The sequence below is a fragment of the Aquarana catesbeiana genome, linkage group LG04, assembly GCF_042186555.1.
Source record: "Aquarana catesbeiana isolate 2022-GZ linkage group LG04, ASM4218655v1, whole genome shotgun sequence".
Lineage (NCBI taxonomy): Eukaryota > Metazoa > Chordata > Amphibia > Anura > Ranidae > Aquarana > Aquarana catesbeiana.
Window position 1 is genome coordinate 257,872,200 of NC_133327.1, and position 17,818 is coordinate 257,890,017.

A 17,818-nucleotide genomic window follows, 5' to 3' on the forward strand; every position below is an offset into this window, starting at 1 on the left:
GAGGAATGGACAGAGGGATTTGGTATAAAAAAAAAAAAAAAAAAAGTCCGTCCTTTCAAATGCGGGACAGCTGAGAGGTATGAGAATGCTCCAGTTAAAGCCCAGAACTCCAGCTAAATGGATCTGAGGCAGGACTTATTCCATACACCAACATTTAATGCACAGCTGGTAAAGACTTACTATAAAAAAAAATATCTAGGTACCAAGTTTGTTGTATAAATCAAATGATAACAAAAAAAACACAAATACTTAAATCAATTGTAATTCTAGGATTATAAAATATAGAAAGGTCCAAGGGGAAAAATGGTTATGCAAAGAACTACAAGTCCTGGTAAAGCTGTATGCGCATTTCAGAAAAATATTTATATTTATAGTTCCCATATGAAACTAGAGAAATAGTTCCACATCACCTGCACTCCAGAGCCATGAAATTGTTATTTAAAAATCATTTAGTAATACATGCAGCATAAAATTTAGAGCTACAGTGACCTCTGCTGGTACATCACAATGTAGCACTTGGTAGTAAACAAAGCTTAGTCATTTTTAAAGCTGATCTGTTGCCACACCTGTAGTTATATGTACACTCACTGGCCACTTTATTAGGTACACTTTGCTAGTGCTGGGTTGAACCTCCTTATGCCTTCAGAACTGCATTAATTCTTCGTGGCATAGATTCAACAAGGTGTTGGAAACATTCCTCAGAGTTTTTGGTCCATAGTGACATGATAGTATCACGCAGTTGCTGCAGATTTGTCGCCTGCACATCCATGATGCGAATCTTCCATTCCACCACATCCCAAAGGTGTTCTATTGGATTGAGATCTGGTGACTGTGGAGACCTGTGGACTACAGTGAACTCATTGTCATGTTCAGGAAACCAGTGGTGAGATGATTTGAGCTTTGTGACATGGTGCATTATCTTGCTGGAAGTAGCCATTAGAAGAGTGATAAAGGGATGGACATGGTCAGCAAAAAAAACTCAGGTGGGCCGTGGTGTTTAACCACTTCAGCCCCGGAAGGTTTTACCCCCTTCCTGACCAGAGCACTTTTTACAATTTGGCACTGCGTCGCTTTAACTGCTAATTGCGCGGTCATGCAATGCTGTACCCAAACAAAATTCACGTCCTTTTCTTCCCACAAATAGAGCTTTCTTTTGATGGTATTTGATCACCTCTGCCGTTTTTATTTTTTGCACTATAAACGGAAAAAGACCGAAAATTTTGAAAAAAAAAAAATGATATTTTCTACTTTTTGTTATAAAAAAATACAATAAACTCAATTTTAGTCATACATTTAGGCCAAAATGTATTCGACCACATGTCTTTGGTAAAAAAATGTCAATAAGTGTATATTTAGTGGTTTGCGCAAAAGTTATAGCGCCTACAAACTAGGTTACATTTTCTGGAATTTACACAGCTTTTAGTTTATGACTGCCTATGTCATTTCTTGAGGTGCTAAAATGGCAGGGCAGTACAAAACCCCCACAAATGACCCCATTTTGGAAAGTAGACACCCCAAGGAAATTTCTGAGAGGCATGTTGAGCCCATTGAATATTAATTTTTTTTGTCCAAAGTGATTGAATAATGACAAAAAAAAAAAATTACAAAAAGTAGTCACTAAATGATATATTGCTCACACAGGCCATGGGCATATGTGGAATTGCACCCCAAAATACATTCAGCTGCTTTTCCTGAGTACGGGGATACCACATGTGTGAGACTTTTTGGGAGCCTAGCCGTGTACGGGACCCCGAAAACCAATCACTGCCTTCAGGATTTCTAAGGGCGTAAATTTTTGATTTCACTCCTCACTACCTATCACAGTTTTGAAGGCCATAAAATGCCCAGATGGCACAACCCCCCCCCCCCCCAAAATGACCCCATTTTGAAAAGTAGACACCCCAAGCTATTTGCTGAGAGGCATGTTGAGTCCATGGAATATTTTATATTTTGACACAAGTTGCGGGAAAGTGACAAATTTTTTTTTTTTTTTTTTTGCACAAAGTTGTCACTAAATGATATATTGCTCACACAGGCCATGGGCATATGTGGAATTGCACCCCAAAATGCATTTAGCTGCTTCTCCTGAATACGGGGATACCACATGTGTGGGACTTTTTGGGAGCCTAGCCGCGTACGGGGCCCCGAAAACCAATCACCGCCTTCAGGATTTCTAAGGGTGTAAATTTTTGATTTCACTCTTCACTGCCTATCACAGTTTCGGAGGCCATGGAATGCCCAGATGGCACAACCCCCCCAAATGACCCCATTTTGGAAAGCAGACATCCCAAGCTATTTGCTGAGAGGCATGGTGAGTATTTTGCAGCTCTCATTTGTTTTTGAAAATGAAGAAAGACAAGAAAAAAAAGTTTATTTTTTTTTTTCAATTTTCAAAACTTTGTGACAAAAAGTGAGGTCTGCAAAATATTCACTATACCCCTCAGCAAATAGCTTGGGGTGTCTACTTTCCAAAATAGGGTCATTTGGGGGGGTTTTGTGCCACCTGGGCATTCCATGGCCTCCGAAACGGTGATAGGCAGTGAAGAATGAAATAAAAAATTTATGCCCTTAGAAAGCCTGAAGGCGGTGCTTGGTTTTCGGGGTCCCGTACGCGGCTAGGCTCCCAAAAAGTCTCACACATGTGGTAGAGGCAACAGAATGTATTTTGGGGTGTAATGTCACATATTCCCATGGCATGTTTGAGCAATATATCATTTAGTGACAACTTTGTGCAAAAAAAACTTGTATCACAATATAAAATATTCCATGGACTCGACATGCCTCTCAGCAAATAGCTTGGGGTGTCTTCTTTCCAAAATGGGGTCATTTGGGGGTGGTTTGAACTGTCCTGGCATTTTATGCACAACATTTAGAAGCTTATGTCACATATCACCCACTCTTCTAACCACTTGAAGACAAAGCCCTTTCTGACACTTTTTGTTTACATGAAAAAAATTATGTTTTTTTGCAAGAAAATTACTGTGAACCCCCAAACATTATATATTTTTTTAAAGCAAATGCCCTACAGAATAAAATGGTGGGTGTTTCATTTTTTTTTTTTTACACAGTATTTGCGCAGCGATTTTTCAAACGCATTTTTTGGGGAAAAAAAACACACTTTTTTAAATTTTAATGCACTAAAACACACTATATTGCCCAAATGTTTGATGAGATAAAAAAGATGATCTTAGGCCGAGTACATGGATACCAAACATGACATGCTTTAAAATTGCGCACAAACATGCAGTGGCAACAAACTAAATACATTTTTAAAAGCCTTTACAGGTTACCACTTTAGATTTACAGAGGAGGTCTACTGCTAAAATTACTGCCCTCGATCTGACCTTCGCGGTGATACCTCACATGCATGGACAGGGGTGCCTTTTTTTTTTTTTTTTTTCTTTTATATCTTATTTTTAAACCGTTCCTTTCATTTTTTTTTTAATCATTTTTATTGTTATCTCAGGGAATGTAAATATCCCCTATGATAGCAATAGGTAGTGACAAGTACTCTTTTTTGAAAAAATTGGGGTCTATTAGACCCTAGATCTCTCCTCTGCCCTCAAAGCATCTGACCACACCAAGATCGGTGTGATAAAATGCTTTCCCAATTTCCCAATGGCACTGTTTCCAGCCGGCGAAATCTAAGTCATGAAATGCTCGTAGCTTTCGGTTTCTTAGGCCATAGAGCTGTTTGGAGCCACTCTAGTCTCTGATCAGCTCTATGGCCAGCTGGCTGAATCACCGGCTGCATTCTCAGGTTCCCTGTTGGGACAGGAGAGCCAGAGAAAAACATGGAAGACGGTGGGGGGGGGGCATTCCCTCCCACTGCTTGTTAAAGCAGTCTAGAGGCTAATTAGCCGCTAGGATTGCTTTTACATGAAAGCTGACCACAGGCTGAAAAGAATGATACCAAGATGATACCTAAACCTGCAGGCATCATTCTGGTATAACCACTCAAAGTCCAGCAACATACCAGTACGTTGCTGGTCCTTGTTGGGCATATATTGTAATCTTTTTTTTCATGCAGATTGTGGGCTGAATGAAAAAAAAAGATATTGATCGGTGGGTATGCCCACCATTAGAATACCTCCCCCATCCACCCACTTCTAATTATGGGCGTATATGCACCGTTTATATATGCCGAAGCATGGGGGCATCCTCCCACAAAAGGTAGGAGCAAATCGCTCCTCCGCCCCTGCTGCCCCCATGCTTCGGCATATATCACCTCCGCTGGAGTCACGGCTTTATATATCGTGGGAGCAAACGCTGTTGCTGTCAAGATAAATAAATCCGCGCTGCAGCTGAATGGCGTACCTGAAGACAAAAAAATGGTTAACAATAAAACACAGTAAACGGTAAAGTATAAAAAATTGCATATCTGAAAATCAAACTTGATAAAACATAACAATAAAACATTGCAGAATAGAATATAGTAAAAAAGAGCAGAACGATAGAGAGAGAATAGAGAGAGAGAACAATAAAACGACAACTATTTTTTTTTTTTTTTTAATTTTTTTGTGTTTTTTTTTTTTTAACACTTTTTTTGTAACTGTAACGTTTGTAACTGTAACCGGTTCCAGGTTCGGGTCTCTCAAAATGCGATGGCATCTTGGGAGACCCTGTGAAGGTGTGCCTAGTCTGTGCAATGCTGTACCGTACGCTAATACTCAACTAGTGTATGGTAGTGTTCAAAACATTCACCAATGCAAAGACCAGGATTGTCAGGACAGGAGGGACAATAATAGCGGGTGTCACGCCTATATCTGCGCTTGCTGCAGACACAACATCTTTTTTGGGGGGGGTTCGTTGGGTAGGGGTACTCGGGAGGACATAAAGAAAATGCCTCTCATGCAGCCGACTGCATTTGGTTGGGGATGTGAATGGGGGAAGTACGGGCGCTGCAGAAGTGGTGGGTTCCCAATTAGGATTTGCGAATGCAGCAGGAAGGGCATTATGGGCACAACGGGCTTGTGTTTGTCTTCTTCTTGGTGGCAGCGGGATACTACTTGTGCTTGCCACCTCACCAGCTTGAACTGCACTTATGGGACTTGCCACGTCACCAAGTATTACTGCAGTGCTGGTTTGACTACGACCGGGGTGTACTAGGCCGCTGGTGCTTGCCACTTCACCAAAACGCTACCAAAAAAAAAAAACTGTTAGCGATCGCAGGGATCAGGCCTGACTCTGCGAACGCTGCAGTTATGCATTTAGTGTTTTTTGTAAGTGACAGTGATCAATTGATACTGCACTTGGGTGGGCTGGGCTGGGCCGGGCGGAGGGGCAAAACGCAGGTGCTAGCAGGTATCTGGGCTGATTCCGCTAACACTGCGTTTTTGAGAAACCTTAACTGCTGGGGACGCTAGTATAGATCTGATCGGATCAGATATTGATCCGTTCAGACACTATACCACTAAGGGAGGTGTACGGTGCGTGCGTGGGTGTTAGCGGTACTGGCGCTAACCTGACGCTGCCTGGGGCTGGTGCTTGCCAGTTCACCAAAACGCTACCAAAAAAACTGTTAGCGATCGCAGGGATCAGGCCTGACTCTGAACGCTGCAGTTATGCGTTTAGTGTTTTGTAAGTGACAGTGATCGATCGATACTGCACTTGGGCTGGGCTGGGCTGGGCCGGGATGGAGGGGCAAAACGCAGGTGCTAGCAGGTATCTGGGCTGATCCCGCTAACACTGCGTTTTTGGGAACCCTAAACTGCTTGGGACGCTAGTATAGATCTGATCGGATCAGATGTTGATTCGTTCAGATACTATACCACTAAGGGAGGTGTACGGTGCGTTCATGGGTGTTAGCGCTACTGGCACTAACCTGACGCTGCCTGGGGTGACGCAGACCTTATCTGACCCTAAAACCTAAGTTATATCACCGCCGGGTGATCAGGGTGCTAAACCTTTATTCGGTAATAAACGGCGGGTGCCCTGACACTATAAAAAATAAACGAACTAACCAGCGTCACCCGTAACAGTTATAAGGTGATCATTGGTGAAAGGGTTAACTAGGGGGCAATCAAGGGGTTAAAATCTTTATTAGGTAGTATATGGGTGTCCCTGGCGCTATAAAACGCTGCCGGCGAACCTAAATATTTACCTCCCTAACTTGCGTCACCAGTGACACTAATACAGCAATCAGAAAAATGATCGCTTTGTGACACTGGCGACGAGGGGTGATCAAGGGGTTAAAACTTTATTAGGGGGGTACCCCAGACCTAAAGGGGGCTAACACTAACTGCCCTACCACACTAACTGTCACAAACTGACACCAATGCAGTAATCAGAAAAAAAAAAAACTGCTTGGCGTCAGTGTGACAGTGGGGGGGAGGGGTGATTAGGGGATAATCGGGGGGGGGGGGTGTAATGTGTGCCTGGCATGTTCTACTGTGTGTGTAGTGTTTGTGCACTCACATTGATGTCTTCTGTCCTCGGCGCCGGAACGGAAATTACAGAGCCGAGGGGAGATGGCATCACTTCCTCTGCTTCTGTTTACTATGCAGAAGCCGAGGAAGCCGGTCATTCGCCAGGAGCGATCGTGAGGGGGGAGCCACGAATGAGTGGCCTCCCCCTCACCTCTCATCGCTCCTGACGAGAATCTGACCGCCGCAGGCACGGGGGGGGGGGGGGGGGGGGCGATCGGACCCCACCGCCCGCGGGAAGGCAAGGGCGTACCTGTAAGTCCTTTTGCCTGCCCGTGCCATTCTGCACATCGTCGTGTGGCAGTCGGCAAGTGGTTAAACGATGCTCAATTAGTACTAAGGGGCCCAAAGTGTGCCATGAAAATATCCCACACACCATTAAATCACATCAGTCTGAGCCCTTGTTACAAGGCAGGATGGATCCATGCCTTTGTTGTTTACACCAAATTCTGACCCTACTATCTGAATATCGCAGCTGAAATTCGAGACTCATGAGTCCAGGCTACATTTTTCCAATCTTCCTTTGTCCAATTTTGGTGAGCCTGTGTGAATTGTCAATTCAGTTTCCTGTTCTTAGCTGACAGGAGTGGCACCCGGTGTGGTCTTCTGTTCCTCTCTTGTAACAGTACAACTGCAGTTACAGTCCCTGTATTGCGCAGAGTAGGTTTTCCCGAATCCTGACCCTAGACTATAGGTGCAGCTTGTTGGGTGGGAAATGCCTCGGCCACTTACGATTGGTGGTGCACAGTGACAGCTTATTGGTGGGATAACTTAGGAGGGTTCAGACTAGGATTCAAAAATGCCTGAGCTCATCCCTGCCCCAGACCAGTATCTGCATTTATACTCTAGATTTATGTAAAAAAAGAGTGCAAAACAATAAAGTGCATTCATGCGAATACAGACAAATATCAAAATATACAAATGTGCAGATAATCAACAGTAAATAAACAATAATAACTGTGAATAAAAACTTTGAAGTTTTTAACTTGATTCTAAACGACATCACATGTGAATAAAATGCAACTGTGCAAACAAAAAGCTCATATGAAGCTGGATTCCATCAAAGAAAGTCTCATGGAAGAAGAGAGTGTTTGGAAATGACGATGATACACCTGAAGTTGTGACATCCATCACCATAACAAAAATGGAGTCTTACCAGAAAGGCAGCGACCCCTCTTGCTTAGAGAGGTCACACAGCGCTTGGTTGATTCTCTGATCTACTGAAAAAGAATTTCCGGACGTTCCTCTCCTATGGCCATGGATGGTATACACCGGGAGGTTCACAGCAACTCAGGATGAAAGATGCAGTGTAGGAAACCTCGATATCAGAATGTTTAGGAGACAAAAGGACTCCACATAGTGTGATACTGTCTCAACATCTGGTTTATTAAGCAGTACACTTGCATAAAAGTCCAAGCTATGATCATGTCACAATCCACAGATCAAATCTATCCCATAGCTACGTACACATGCACTTGCGCGATTGCAGCTTGAAACTCACAAGGATTTTATCTGTTTGATCTGTGGATTGTGACATGATCATAGCTTGGACTTTTATGTAAGTGTACCGCTTAATAAACCGGATGTTGAGACAGTATCACACTATGTGGAGTCTTTTTGTTTCCTAAACATTCTGATATCTAGGCTTCCTACACTGCATCTTGCATCCTGAGTTGCTGTGAACCTCATTAGATTCACAGTTGCCTTGAAGTTTGAATCTCAAGGATGATACATCAAGCGGAGCTAGATAGGAAATTGCCTAGCACAGCCTCTAACAAGCAGCACCCAACCCACTTGTGAGCAAGATTCTCTGGAACCTGTATGCAACGAATTACATAAAACGCAATGTACAACTGAATTAACTATCTGGCCTACTAAAGCAGAACTTCAGTCCTGCTCAGTACCAGTCCCCCCCGCACCACCATTATAGCATAGGATTTCCTGTGCATGTGCAAAGATGGTGAAGTGTGTAGGAAACCCCGTTTTTTTTTTTTTTTCATTCTAAAAAGTGCAGGGGAAAGTTAGAGCTTCTTTCAGGTTTGTATTGCCTTTTGTGTCCCTATTGGGAAGATCTCCCCTCACTTAGACCTCATGCACACAGGACGTTTAAAAAATGCCAGCGCTGCTGCCAGGAAAAAGCAGTGTTAAAGTCGCGCTGTTAGCCGAGTTTCTGAATGGCCGTTTTTTGACTCTTTTTCATTAAAAACACTCCCTATAATGTAAAAACACCAAACGCGGCTTACAGCTTGTCACAGCATTTAGGGGCATTTTTTTGTTTTTACAGCTTAACAGCCTTTCCTGGACGCACAGGCTGTCAGTTTTTTTTCTGCCCCTAAACGCCTCTGACAGTTTATGTATGCATAGACACATAGGCCAACATAGAGGAGCATTTAGAGGCAGTTAAAAAAAAACCCATCAAACGCCCCTAACAGCAGCTGTAAAAACATCCTGTGTGCATGAGCCTTTACTGTCAGGGCAGGAAATGGAAGAAAGGGTTAGAATGTTTGTTAATCATTGCTTTCTGTAACTTCCTGTCCCAATGACCCCCCCACTATTTATTGCAAAGGCAGCACAGAGACAGGAGGTCGGGAAAAAAAATCTCCCTAATGGGGTCACAGACAGAAAAAATAAATCTGACAAATGTTAAGCCTTCTCCCCCTAAAGTTATAACAATTTGGCTGGAGTTGGGCTTTACATATGGAATGTATAGGAAAAAAAAAAAAAAAGAAAAACACATCCTTACTTGTCTAGGGACTTCTGTGGAAAGATGAAAGCACCACTACATATTCGATCTATGTAGTTGAGAGGAACTTTGTGAATCTGTTGGCAGCATAGCATGATGAAGTCATACTTGCAGATAAAAAGAGTATTTTCTGTTATTAGTACAACTCGTTCTCTCTCATTGTTCCAATGATCAATTCTGCAATGACAGAAACCATAAAAGTCAAAGTCAAACATATGCATTTATATATGCTGCCAATAAAAAAAGCATACAAGTATGCAAGCGTCTTAAAAATCATCTCCAGTCACTATTTAACGTCCACACCTTGCAGCATACGAGTGTCTTTTAGCTACCCCTGTCTCTACATGCCAAACTTACAAAGTCTGACACCAAGGCACACTGAGCCAATTGGATGATGGGAAGCAACGTGCACTGTATAGGAAGGTGGAAGTACAGAGACATGGAGGCTAACAATGCAGTGGGCATGGGCTCGGGCATGTTTGAGATCCCACCAGGAAGCCAACACTGCCCACCGCTAATCACAGACAATGAGACATTTCCCGGGCCACATCTGCACAGATCAGGAAATGTCTCACTGCCTGTGATTAGCCGTGTCGGCTTCCTGGCGGGATCGGGCAGGTGGGTTGGGACTAGGATCCCATCTCTACACCAGAGTAGTCTGAAAGCCCTTCACACAAATGTAAAAAGCTAAAGTTTCCTTTAACCCAGGCCAATTTTCATTTTTCAGTGTGCTCACACTTTGAATTACAATTGCATGGTCATGCAACACGGTTCCCATATGAAAGATTTTTTTCACACAAATAAAGCTTTCATTTGGTGGTATTTAACTATTATTAAACAGGATTTATATAGCGCTAACAGTTTTGGCGCAGCGCTTTACAATGTAGAGGGGGACAGTACAATTACAATACAAAAGGAATAGGAGGGCCCTGCTAAATCTTAAATCTAACCAAAAGAGAAACTCTCTCCTGCGCTCAGTTGTCTAGATGCTCAGTGTGTGATAAGGCCAGAAAGCTTCAGTGGTATCTGCCGTCTTGCAGCCCTCTTCAGAATGTTGGGCATTCATAAACTACAAGAAGAAACAAAAAGAAGAGAGGGCGCACCGACCTAGCGCATTACCACTGATAGCGTTTATTAAAAAGTAAAATAGCAAGTAAATACTCACAAACGAGCATGAATTACAGGCATGGACATTGACTGCAGGTATGCGGTAACAGACATCAGAATGAAACTGAGGCTCTGAGGAAAGGGGCTCGCCCCCGAAACGCGTTAGCCATTGCCATATCCACCCGATGTCCGGTCCCGGTTTCATTCTGATGTCTGTTACTGCATACCTGCAGTCAATGTCCATGCCTGTAATTCATGCTCGTTTGTGAGTATTTACTTGCTATTTTACTTTTTAATAAACGCTATCAGTGTAAATCTTAAATCTAATCATCACTGGGTTTTTAGATTTTTGCTAAATGAATGGAAAAAAAAAAAAAAGGGACCGTTTTTTTTTCTTTTAAATTCGTTTTTCTTTGTTTCGGTTATAAAATTTTGCCAATAATCTTTTTTCATAAACGTAGGTCAAAATGTATTCGATTACGAGGGGCGTGGTCTAGGCATGCTGTAAAGTGGACGTGTTCTCTCTGAGCTCTGGCACAAGAAAATCAGCCTATACCGACACATTATCGCAGCAACTACCCCAGACAGCGATGAGGAAAAGGTCAGGCAAGCCCCTGCCTAAAAAAAGGCACCTCAGCAGGCTCGATAAAGCGGTTCTTGTCCACAGAACCTGTGGATATGGAAGACACTGACGGCCTAGGCCGCTCACTGCATGGCGAACATTCTGGGACAGGCTCCGCCTCCCGCAACAGGCCGGATCTCAGGCGCCACGGCTCTAGTAAATGACCTCCCCACCAAGTCAGACATAAGAAAGAGGTATCAGCGGTACGCTCGGATTTATCCCATGTCCTGGAACGAGTGGAGGAATCCGAACAGCGCTTAGATCGCCACGCGGCCGCCATTAGGACCCTGCAATCCTCCACATGCCAACTTGCCATAGCCCACAGGATGGCTCTATACAGACTGGAGGATCAGGAAAATCGCAACAGGTGTAATAACATCAGGATTAGAGGCCTCCCGGAGGCTACGAGAGATGATGATCTCCTCCCCTCTAGCCGAGGTATTTTCCATGGCCTTTTGGGCCTAGCCGCAGACAACCCCTTAAAAATTGAGAGAGTCCACAGGGCCATTCGCCCCCGCAACCTCGCCTCTGACACTCCACGGGATGTTATTTGCAGGGTGCATCATTACCCTGAAAAGGAGCTTATCATGAAAAAGGCCAGGGAATCAACTTCACTGGAATTTGATGGGGCTACCCTTTCCTTTTTCCCGGACCTGGCAAGGGAGACGCTGGACAGACGTAGGGCTCTACGTCCCCTCACAGAAAAACTGCGCTCTGCCTCTATCAACTACAGGTGGGGCTTCCCTGCGGCCTTAATAGTAAATGGAGATGGTAAAACGGCTGTCCTTCGGTTCCCAGAGGACCTGGAGAAATTCTGCATGGACATGAGCATATCCCCACCGGAGCTTCCAGGGTGGCAGGATGTCATCCTGCCCTTACCGGGTAATGCTGATCCAAAATGGCAGAAGGTGGACCGCAAACATCGCTCCCCTGTCATTGGAACACCGCCTCAGCCAAGCTGAACCGCGAGCCAGAGTACCTGCCATCCAACCTGCCCACCCACCGCTGAACGGTAGTGGAACATTTCTTTAAGCAAGTATACCAGATTTAATGCCGTTCCCAGTCATTTATTCTTTTAGATCAGAAATGCATGTCGTTCCTTCTTTACTGAATCTACCATGAGTGTGTTCTAGACTGGTTCCAGTTAATGGATTCAATCCAAGGTTTATTGCTCTCTGTTACTTGTTATATATAGGTAGCCATTCGGTAATGCCATCAGGTATCATGGTCTATGTTTCATGTTTGGTTTAGTTCACTAAAATTTGAAATTTTTGTTCTTATATGTATGTGCCGGCGCCGGGGCTTCGGGACACTGTGGATATTCCCTCTTGGAGTCCGTGTTTGGATCCCCGGGGTCCTTCATCCCCCCTCTAGGGGGAGCTCTGGGATCCTGTGCTCTCATGTTCCTGCCCCTCTTTGGGCTGTGGATGTGGGTGTGCTGGATCTCATCAGCATCCTGCTTCTGCACCGCAGTTATATGCGTGCATTTGCAGCTGCACCCCCCTGTGTGTTTTATGCTGATTTTATTGAATTGTGCTAATCTGCTCTCTCTCTACTTTGTTTTTTCTACCTTTCTCTACTCCCTGTTCTTCTTCTTAATCCCCCCCTCCTGTTGACCCTTCCCCCTCTGCCTCGGTTCTGTCTCATCAGCAAAATGATGTTCGCGGACCTCCTCTGCTGGCCCCCATGGCTACGTTAACTTTACTCTCATTTAATGTATGGGGTCTTCATGCCCCTGGTAAAAGACAGTCTGTATAGAGAACTGGGTCGCTTGCGGAGTGACGTGGTTTTTCTGCAAGAGACCAACCTCACACACACTACTTCAGTAAAACTTTACTCCCAACAATACCCCACGTGGTACTATAGTTTGTCTGATGTTCACAAAGCAAAGGGTGTGGCCATTGGGTTCCGCAGGGGGACCGCGTTTACACTAGAGTCAATGTTAAGTGACCCGTCTGGTCGATTTTTGTTTTTGAGGGGCACCCTGGGTAGTATGCCCTGTACTTTGGCGACACTCTATTCTCCCATCCGTGACCAGGCAGGATTTATAGCCCGCACGCTTTCAAAATTGAGGGACTTCTCCTGTGGGTGCATTCTCCTTGCAGGTGATTTTAACACATCCCTGGAACCTGTTTTAGACACATCCAAGGGGCGCTCTAGTCTGTCTCATAAGCACTTAAGGTACATTTGAAAACAGCTACACGAATCCCAGTTAGTGGATACTTGGAGGATTATGCACCCGCGGGAGAGAGATTTCACCTATTATTCTCAGGTTCACCAATCCTACTCTAGAATTGACCTATTTCTTATCGACCACCACCACTATTAGAGAAATCTGTTATTGAAACCTCTCATATATCGGACCATGCACCGGTCTTGATTAATGTTAAAATACCGTCCTTGCCCCTCAAATCCACCAACTGGAAACTGAATGAGGAACTTATCACTGATGAAATTGATAGGAAGCAATTGATGGGAGAATTGTCTCTTTATTTCAAAGAGAACTCACAGCCTGATATTTCATCAGGGATATTATGGGAAGCACACAAGGCCCATATTCGAGGCAAATTAATAGAATTGGGAGCTAGGAAAAAAAGAGAACGTACGTTTCATCAATCTAAATTACTTGATGAAATTAAACTGCTCGAGCGCCAACATAAAGCTAACCAGTTACAGGCCACATTCCACACCCTGACAGAGAAGAGAGAAGAACTGAAATCCCTCCTACACATAGCTGCCAAACAGCAGTTCCGAATAGTAGCCCAAAGCTACTATGAAGGAGGTAACAAGCCCAGTAGACTGCTTGCCCGCTCCCTTCAGCAGAAGAAGACTGCTTCTTTCATAGCAAAAATTAAAAACTCATCAGCTAGTATGGTACACGACACACCTAGTATAGCCAAGGAATTTAGGGAATTTTATCAACGCTTATATCATGTCCAACATTCAATTAAGGATCAAGGGGTAAAGGAAAAACTCATTAATGACTATCTAGAACGAGCAAACTTACCCAGACTATCACCTGACATCCTAGCCTCGCTGGAGGGAGACTTTACCACTGCGGAGTTGCGCATTGCCTTAAAAGCCATGGCTAAGGGTAAAGCACCAGGACCAGACGGTTTCACGGTGGTATACTACCATTCCTTTGCAGATATATTGCTACCCAGACTCACCGACTATGCCAATGTGACCTCTAGGGGTAGTCACCTCCGACCCGAGACTACTCATGCTCATATTACAATCATTCCCAAACCCGGCAAGGATCCCAGTGACTGCGGTAGCTACTGACCTATTTCGCTACTGAATATTGACACTAAAATATACGCCAAAGCTATTGCAAATAGACTCCTCCCTCTGATTCCGCAATGAATTTCAAAAGATCAAACAGGCTTCATCCCGGGTAGAGAAGCAAGGGACAACTCCCTCCGCACACTTTCATTGATGTCGCACGTCCGCGGAACCTCCCAGCCCACCCTAATGCTTTCGACCGATGCTGAAAAGGCGTTTGATAGGGTGGACAGGGAGTTCCCCATGGCAACCTTGGCCCATCTAGGCATTGGCACTTCTCTCATATCCCAAATCTCCGCGTTATACCACCACCCTATGGCGCAACTACGTATCAATGGCACGCTAAGTGACCCCTTTACCCTACACAACGGAACATGTCAGGGCTGCCCTCTGTCACCAATTTTATTTGCCTTATCTTTAGAACCGTTCCTTTCTATAGTTAGACATAACCCAAGTATCCACGGGATAATAGTAGGTAAATCTGAACACAAATACACTGCTTATGCAGATGACATCTTGTTTTATGTACAACAACCCCTGATAACTCTCCCTAACCTCATGTCAGAACTTTCAATATACAGCACCATTTCTAATTTTAAAATCAACATGACAAAATCTGAAATACTGAACCTGACTGTCCCCACTTCCCCCGTGGCACATTTAAAACAAATCTTTCCTTTTAGCTGGCAGGCGAGAAAAATGAAATATCTAGGCATTTTCCTTACACCCAACCTCACTCATGGTTGGGAAGGATTGGAGTCGTTAAGATGAATATACTGCTCAGGGTGCTGTTTTTATTGCAAATGATACCATATGGCATACCGTTAGGCTTTTTTACAATCTTAAAGGGGTTGTAAAGTTATTTTTTTATTTTTTTTTTTTTAAATAACAAACATGTTATACTTACCTTCACTGTGCAGCTCGTTCTGCACAGAGTGGCCCCGAACCTGGTCTTCTGGGGTCCCTCGGCGGCTGTTTCAGCTCCTCCCCGCAAGCATTTACCACCTTCATGCGAGCTCCCTCGCATGGTGGTGAGTGCTTGCGGGCGCGCTCCCGTGATACAGCCGGCGGCTATAGCCGCTCGCTGTATCACTCGGCCCCGCCCCCCGGCGCGCCGCGTCATCGGATGTGATTGACAGCAGCGCGAGCCAATGGCTGCGCTGCTTTCAATCCATCCACTGCAGCCAATCAGCGACCAGGCTGAGCTGCAATGAAGCTGACGAGGACGAGCAGCGAAGATTCGAGGCGTCAGGTAAGTAAAACGGGGGGCCTGGGGGCGGCGGTACTGTCAAAAGTTTTTTCACCTTAATGCATAGAATGCATTAAGGTGAAAAATTTTTTACCTTTACAACCCCTTTAAGCTCTCTAATTGGTAAATATGTATGGCACAGAAAAAGATCTAGACTTCCCCGATCCCTTTTTATCAGACCCAAGAGAGAAGGAGGCCTAGCCCTCCCAGACTTTAGGACATACTTCAGATCAATCATACTGAACAGAATATCTGACTGGAAATACCACAGAACTACCAAGTTGTGGGTAGATTTGGAAATGGAACTCAGTGGTACAGATCTCTCTACACAAATATGGATACCTCGGAGATGCAGGAATCTGTCCCCTACCACTTCACCATTGACACGCTCATCACTTATGACATGGGACTCTCTTTGTAAGACATACAACTGGCTTCATAATTCTCCTTTACTGCCTCTTGCTGGACATAACTATTTCCCCCCTGGAAACGTTGACCCTGGAACCCAAACCTGGAGCCTGGGCACCAATACCCTACTTCATCAAGTGACCAACCCCTCAGGTATAATGCCCCTGACTACATTATTACCCAACGTACACGTTTCAATCATGGACCAGTGGAAATATCGTCAATTAGCAGCTTTTGTACATTCACTTCCGAAACCTTTGAGATCTTTCTCAGACCTAACCCCATTGGAAGCTGCATTTTCCGAGGATCAACCGGTGGAGAAACCCATTTCTCACTTCTATCACATTCTACTAACACTGGCCTCCACTGGAACGCCTTCCTTCATTCATAACTGGGAACGAGACTTACAAACAGAATTGTCACCAACCCAAAAAACCGACATTCTCATATTGGCCCACACCTCCTCTGGAGCATCCAAACTGGCGGAAGTAAACTACAAATTGTTATCAAGATGGCATTACACACCTGTAGTACTACATAAAACCTTCCCTCAGATATCTCCCTTGTGCTGGAGAGATTGCGGGGAAAGAGCAACACACGCGCATATTTGGTGGTATTGCCCACGGATACGCCCATTCTGGCTGACTATCTTACATTGGATCAGGGAGATCCAGGGTTGGGAGGTTCCCAATGACCCGTGGTTCGTCTTGTTTCATTGTTCAGGTAAACCAGTAGGACCATACAAAAAAATCCATAACACCACACCTACTAAACGCAGCGAAAACATTTATACCCCAATATTGGAAAAAGCCGAACATTCCGTCACTACGTCAATGGCTAGTGAAAATAGATGACACTTACCATATGGAAGACCTGACACTCTCTCTTAGAAATAAATCTGATCTTGCAAAAAAGATATGGTCCTGCTGGTTTGCCTTTAAATACACTAAGGCGTATGCAGAAATTATGTCTCAAACTATGTAATAGGCTTATGGTTAAGAATATTGCATAGATGTAGTCGGATCGAGGCAGATCCACACCTTCCCCCCCCCCCCCCAACCCCTCCACCACCCCCCACCCCCTCCTCATATCTTACTTCTATTTTTACTCTTTCTTCACTCTTTTATATTTTTTCTTTTTTGTTTTATTAACACAATACTGTTTAGGGATACATATGTTATCAAAGGTTATTATGCCAACAACTTTTTCCTGCAATATATATCGGTTGTTATTTGTTGCATTTTGTGCTGTATGTCTCTTTTCTCAATAAAAACTAATTTAAAAAAAAAATGTATTCGATTACATTTTCTTGGTGAAAAATAACCTAAATCAGTGTATATTATTTAGTCTGTAGGAAAGTTAGAGTTCACAAACTATGGTATATATCTGAAAATTGATCAATCCTGAGGCCCAAAATGCCAGGACAGTACAAATACCCCCCAAATTGCCCCCTTTTCGAAAGTACAGTCCAAGGTATTTCATAAAAGGCATGGCAAGTTTTTTGAAGTTGTCATTTTTTTTTTTTTTTTGTCATTTTTTTGTCACAATTTTTGGGGAAATTAAGACATTAACTAACTCCCGCCCGCATTGTTAAATGACAGCAAGTGGGTTCCTCTCTCGTTCTGGTGCACCATCATATGATGTCGCCCCAGTGTCACAGCTCTCGCATGGTCGCTATGTGTTCCTAGGACACAACACGGCACGACCCCGATCTGGGTAAAGAGCTGATGACGCGGCTCTTTTACCATGGGATCGGAAATGCAGTTTTTGGGTCTCCTCACCTCACACTGACAGAATGTGAGTCAAGGGGAGACGATCAGCGGCATTACTTATTTACAAAATTTACTGACAGAAACTAAGAAAAAACTATTTTTTTTTCTAAATTTTCAGTCTTTTTTCGTTTTTATTTAGCAAAAAAAAAAAACAAATTAAAAAATCTAGCCGTGATTAAATACCAAAGGAAAGCTCTATTTGTGAGA

General features: G+C 43.9%; 1 protein-coding gene across 1 annotated transcript in view; it reads right to left on the bottom strand.

Moving 5' to 3' along the window:
* Nucleotides 1-17,818, bottom strand: part of TPRG1 (tumor protein p63 regulated 1) — a 202,129-nt gene that overhangs the window by 88,417 nt on the left and 95,894 nt on the right. Inside the window, exon 4 of the mRNA XM_073626409.1 lies at nucleotides 9,169-9,345. Coding sequence (XP_073482510.1) covers nucleotides 9,169-9,345 — 177 coding nt within the window. The remainder of the gene's footprint in view (nucleotides 1-9,168; nucleotides 9,346-17,818) is intronic.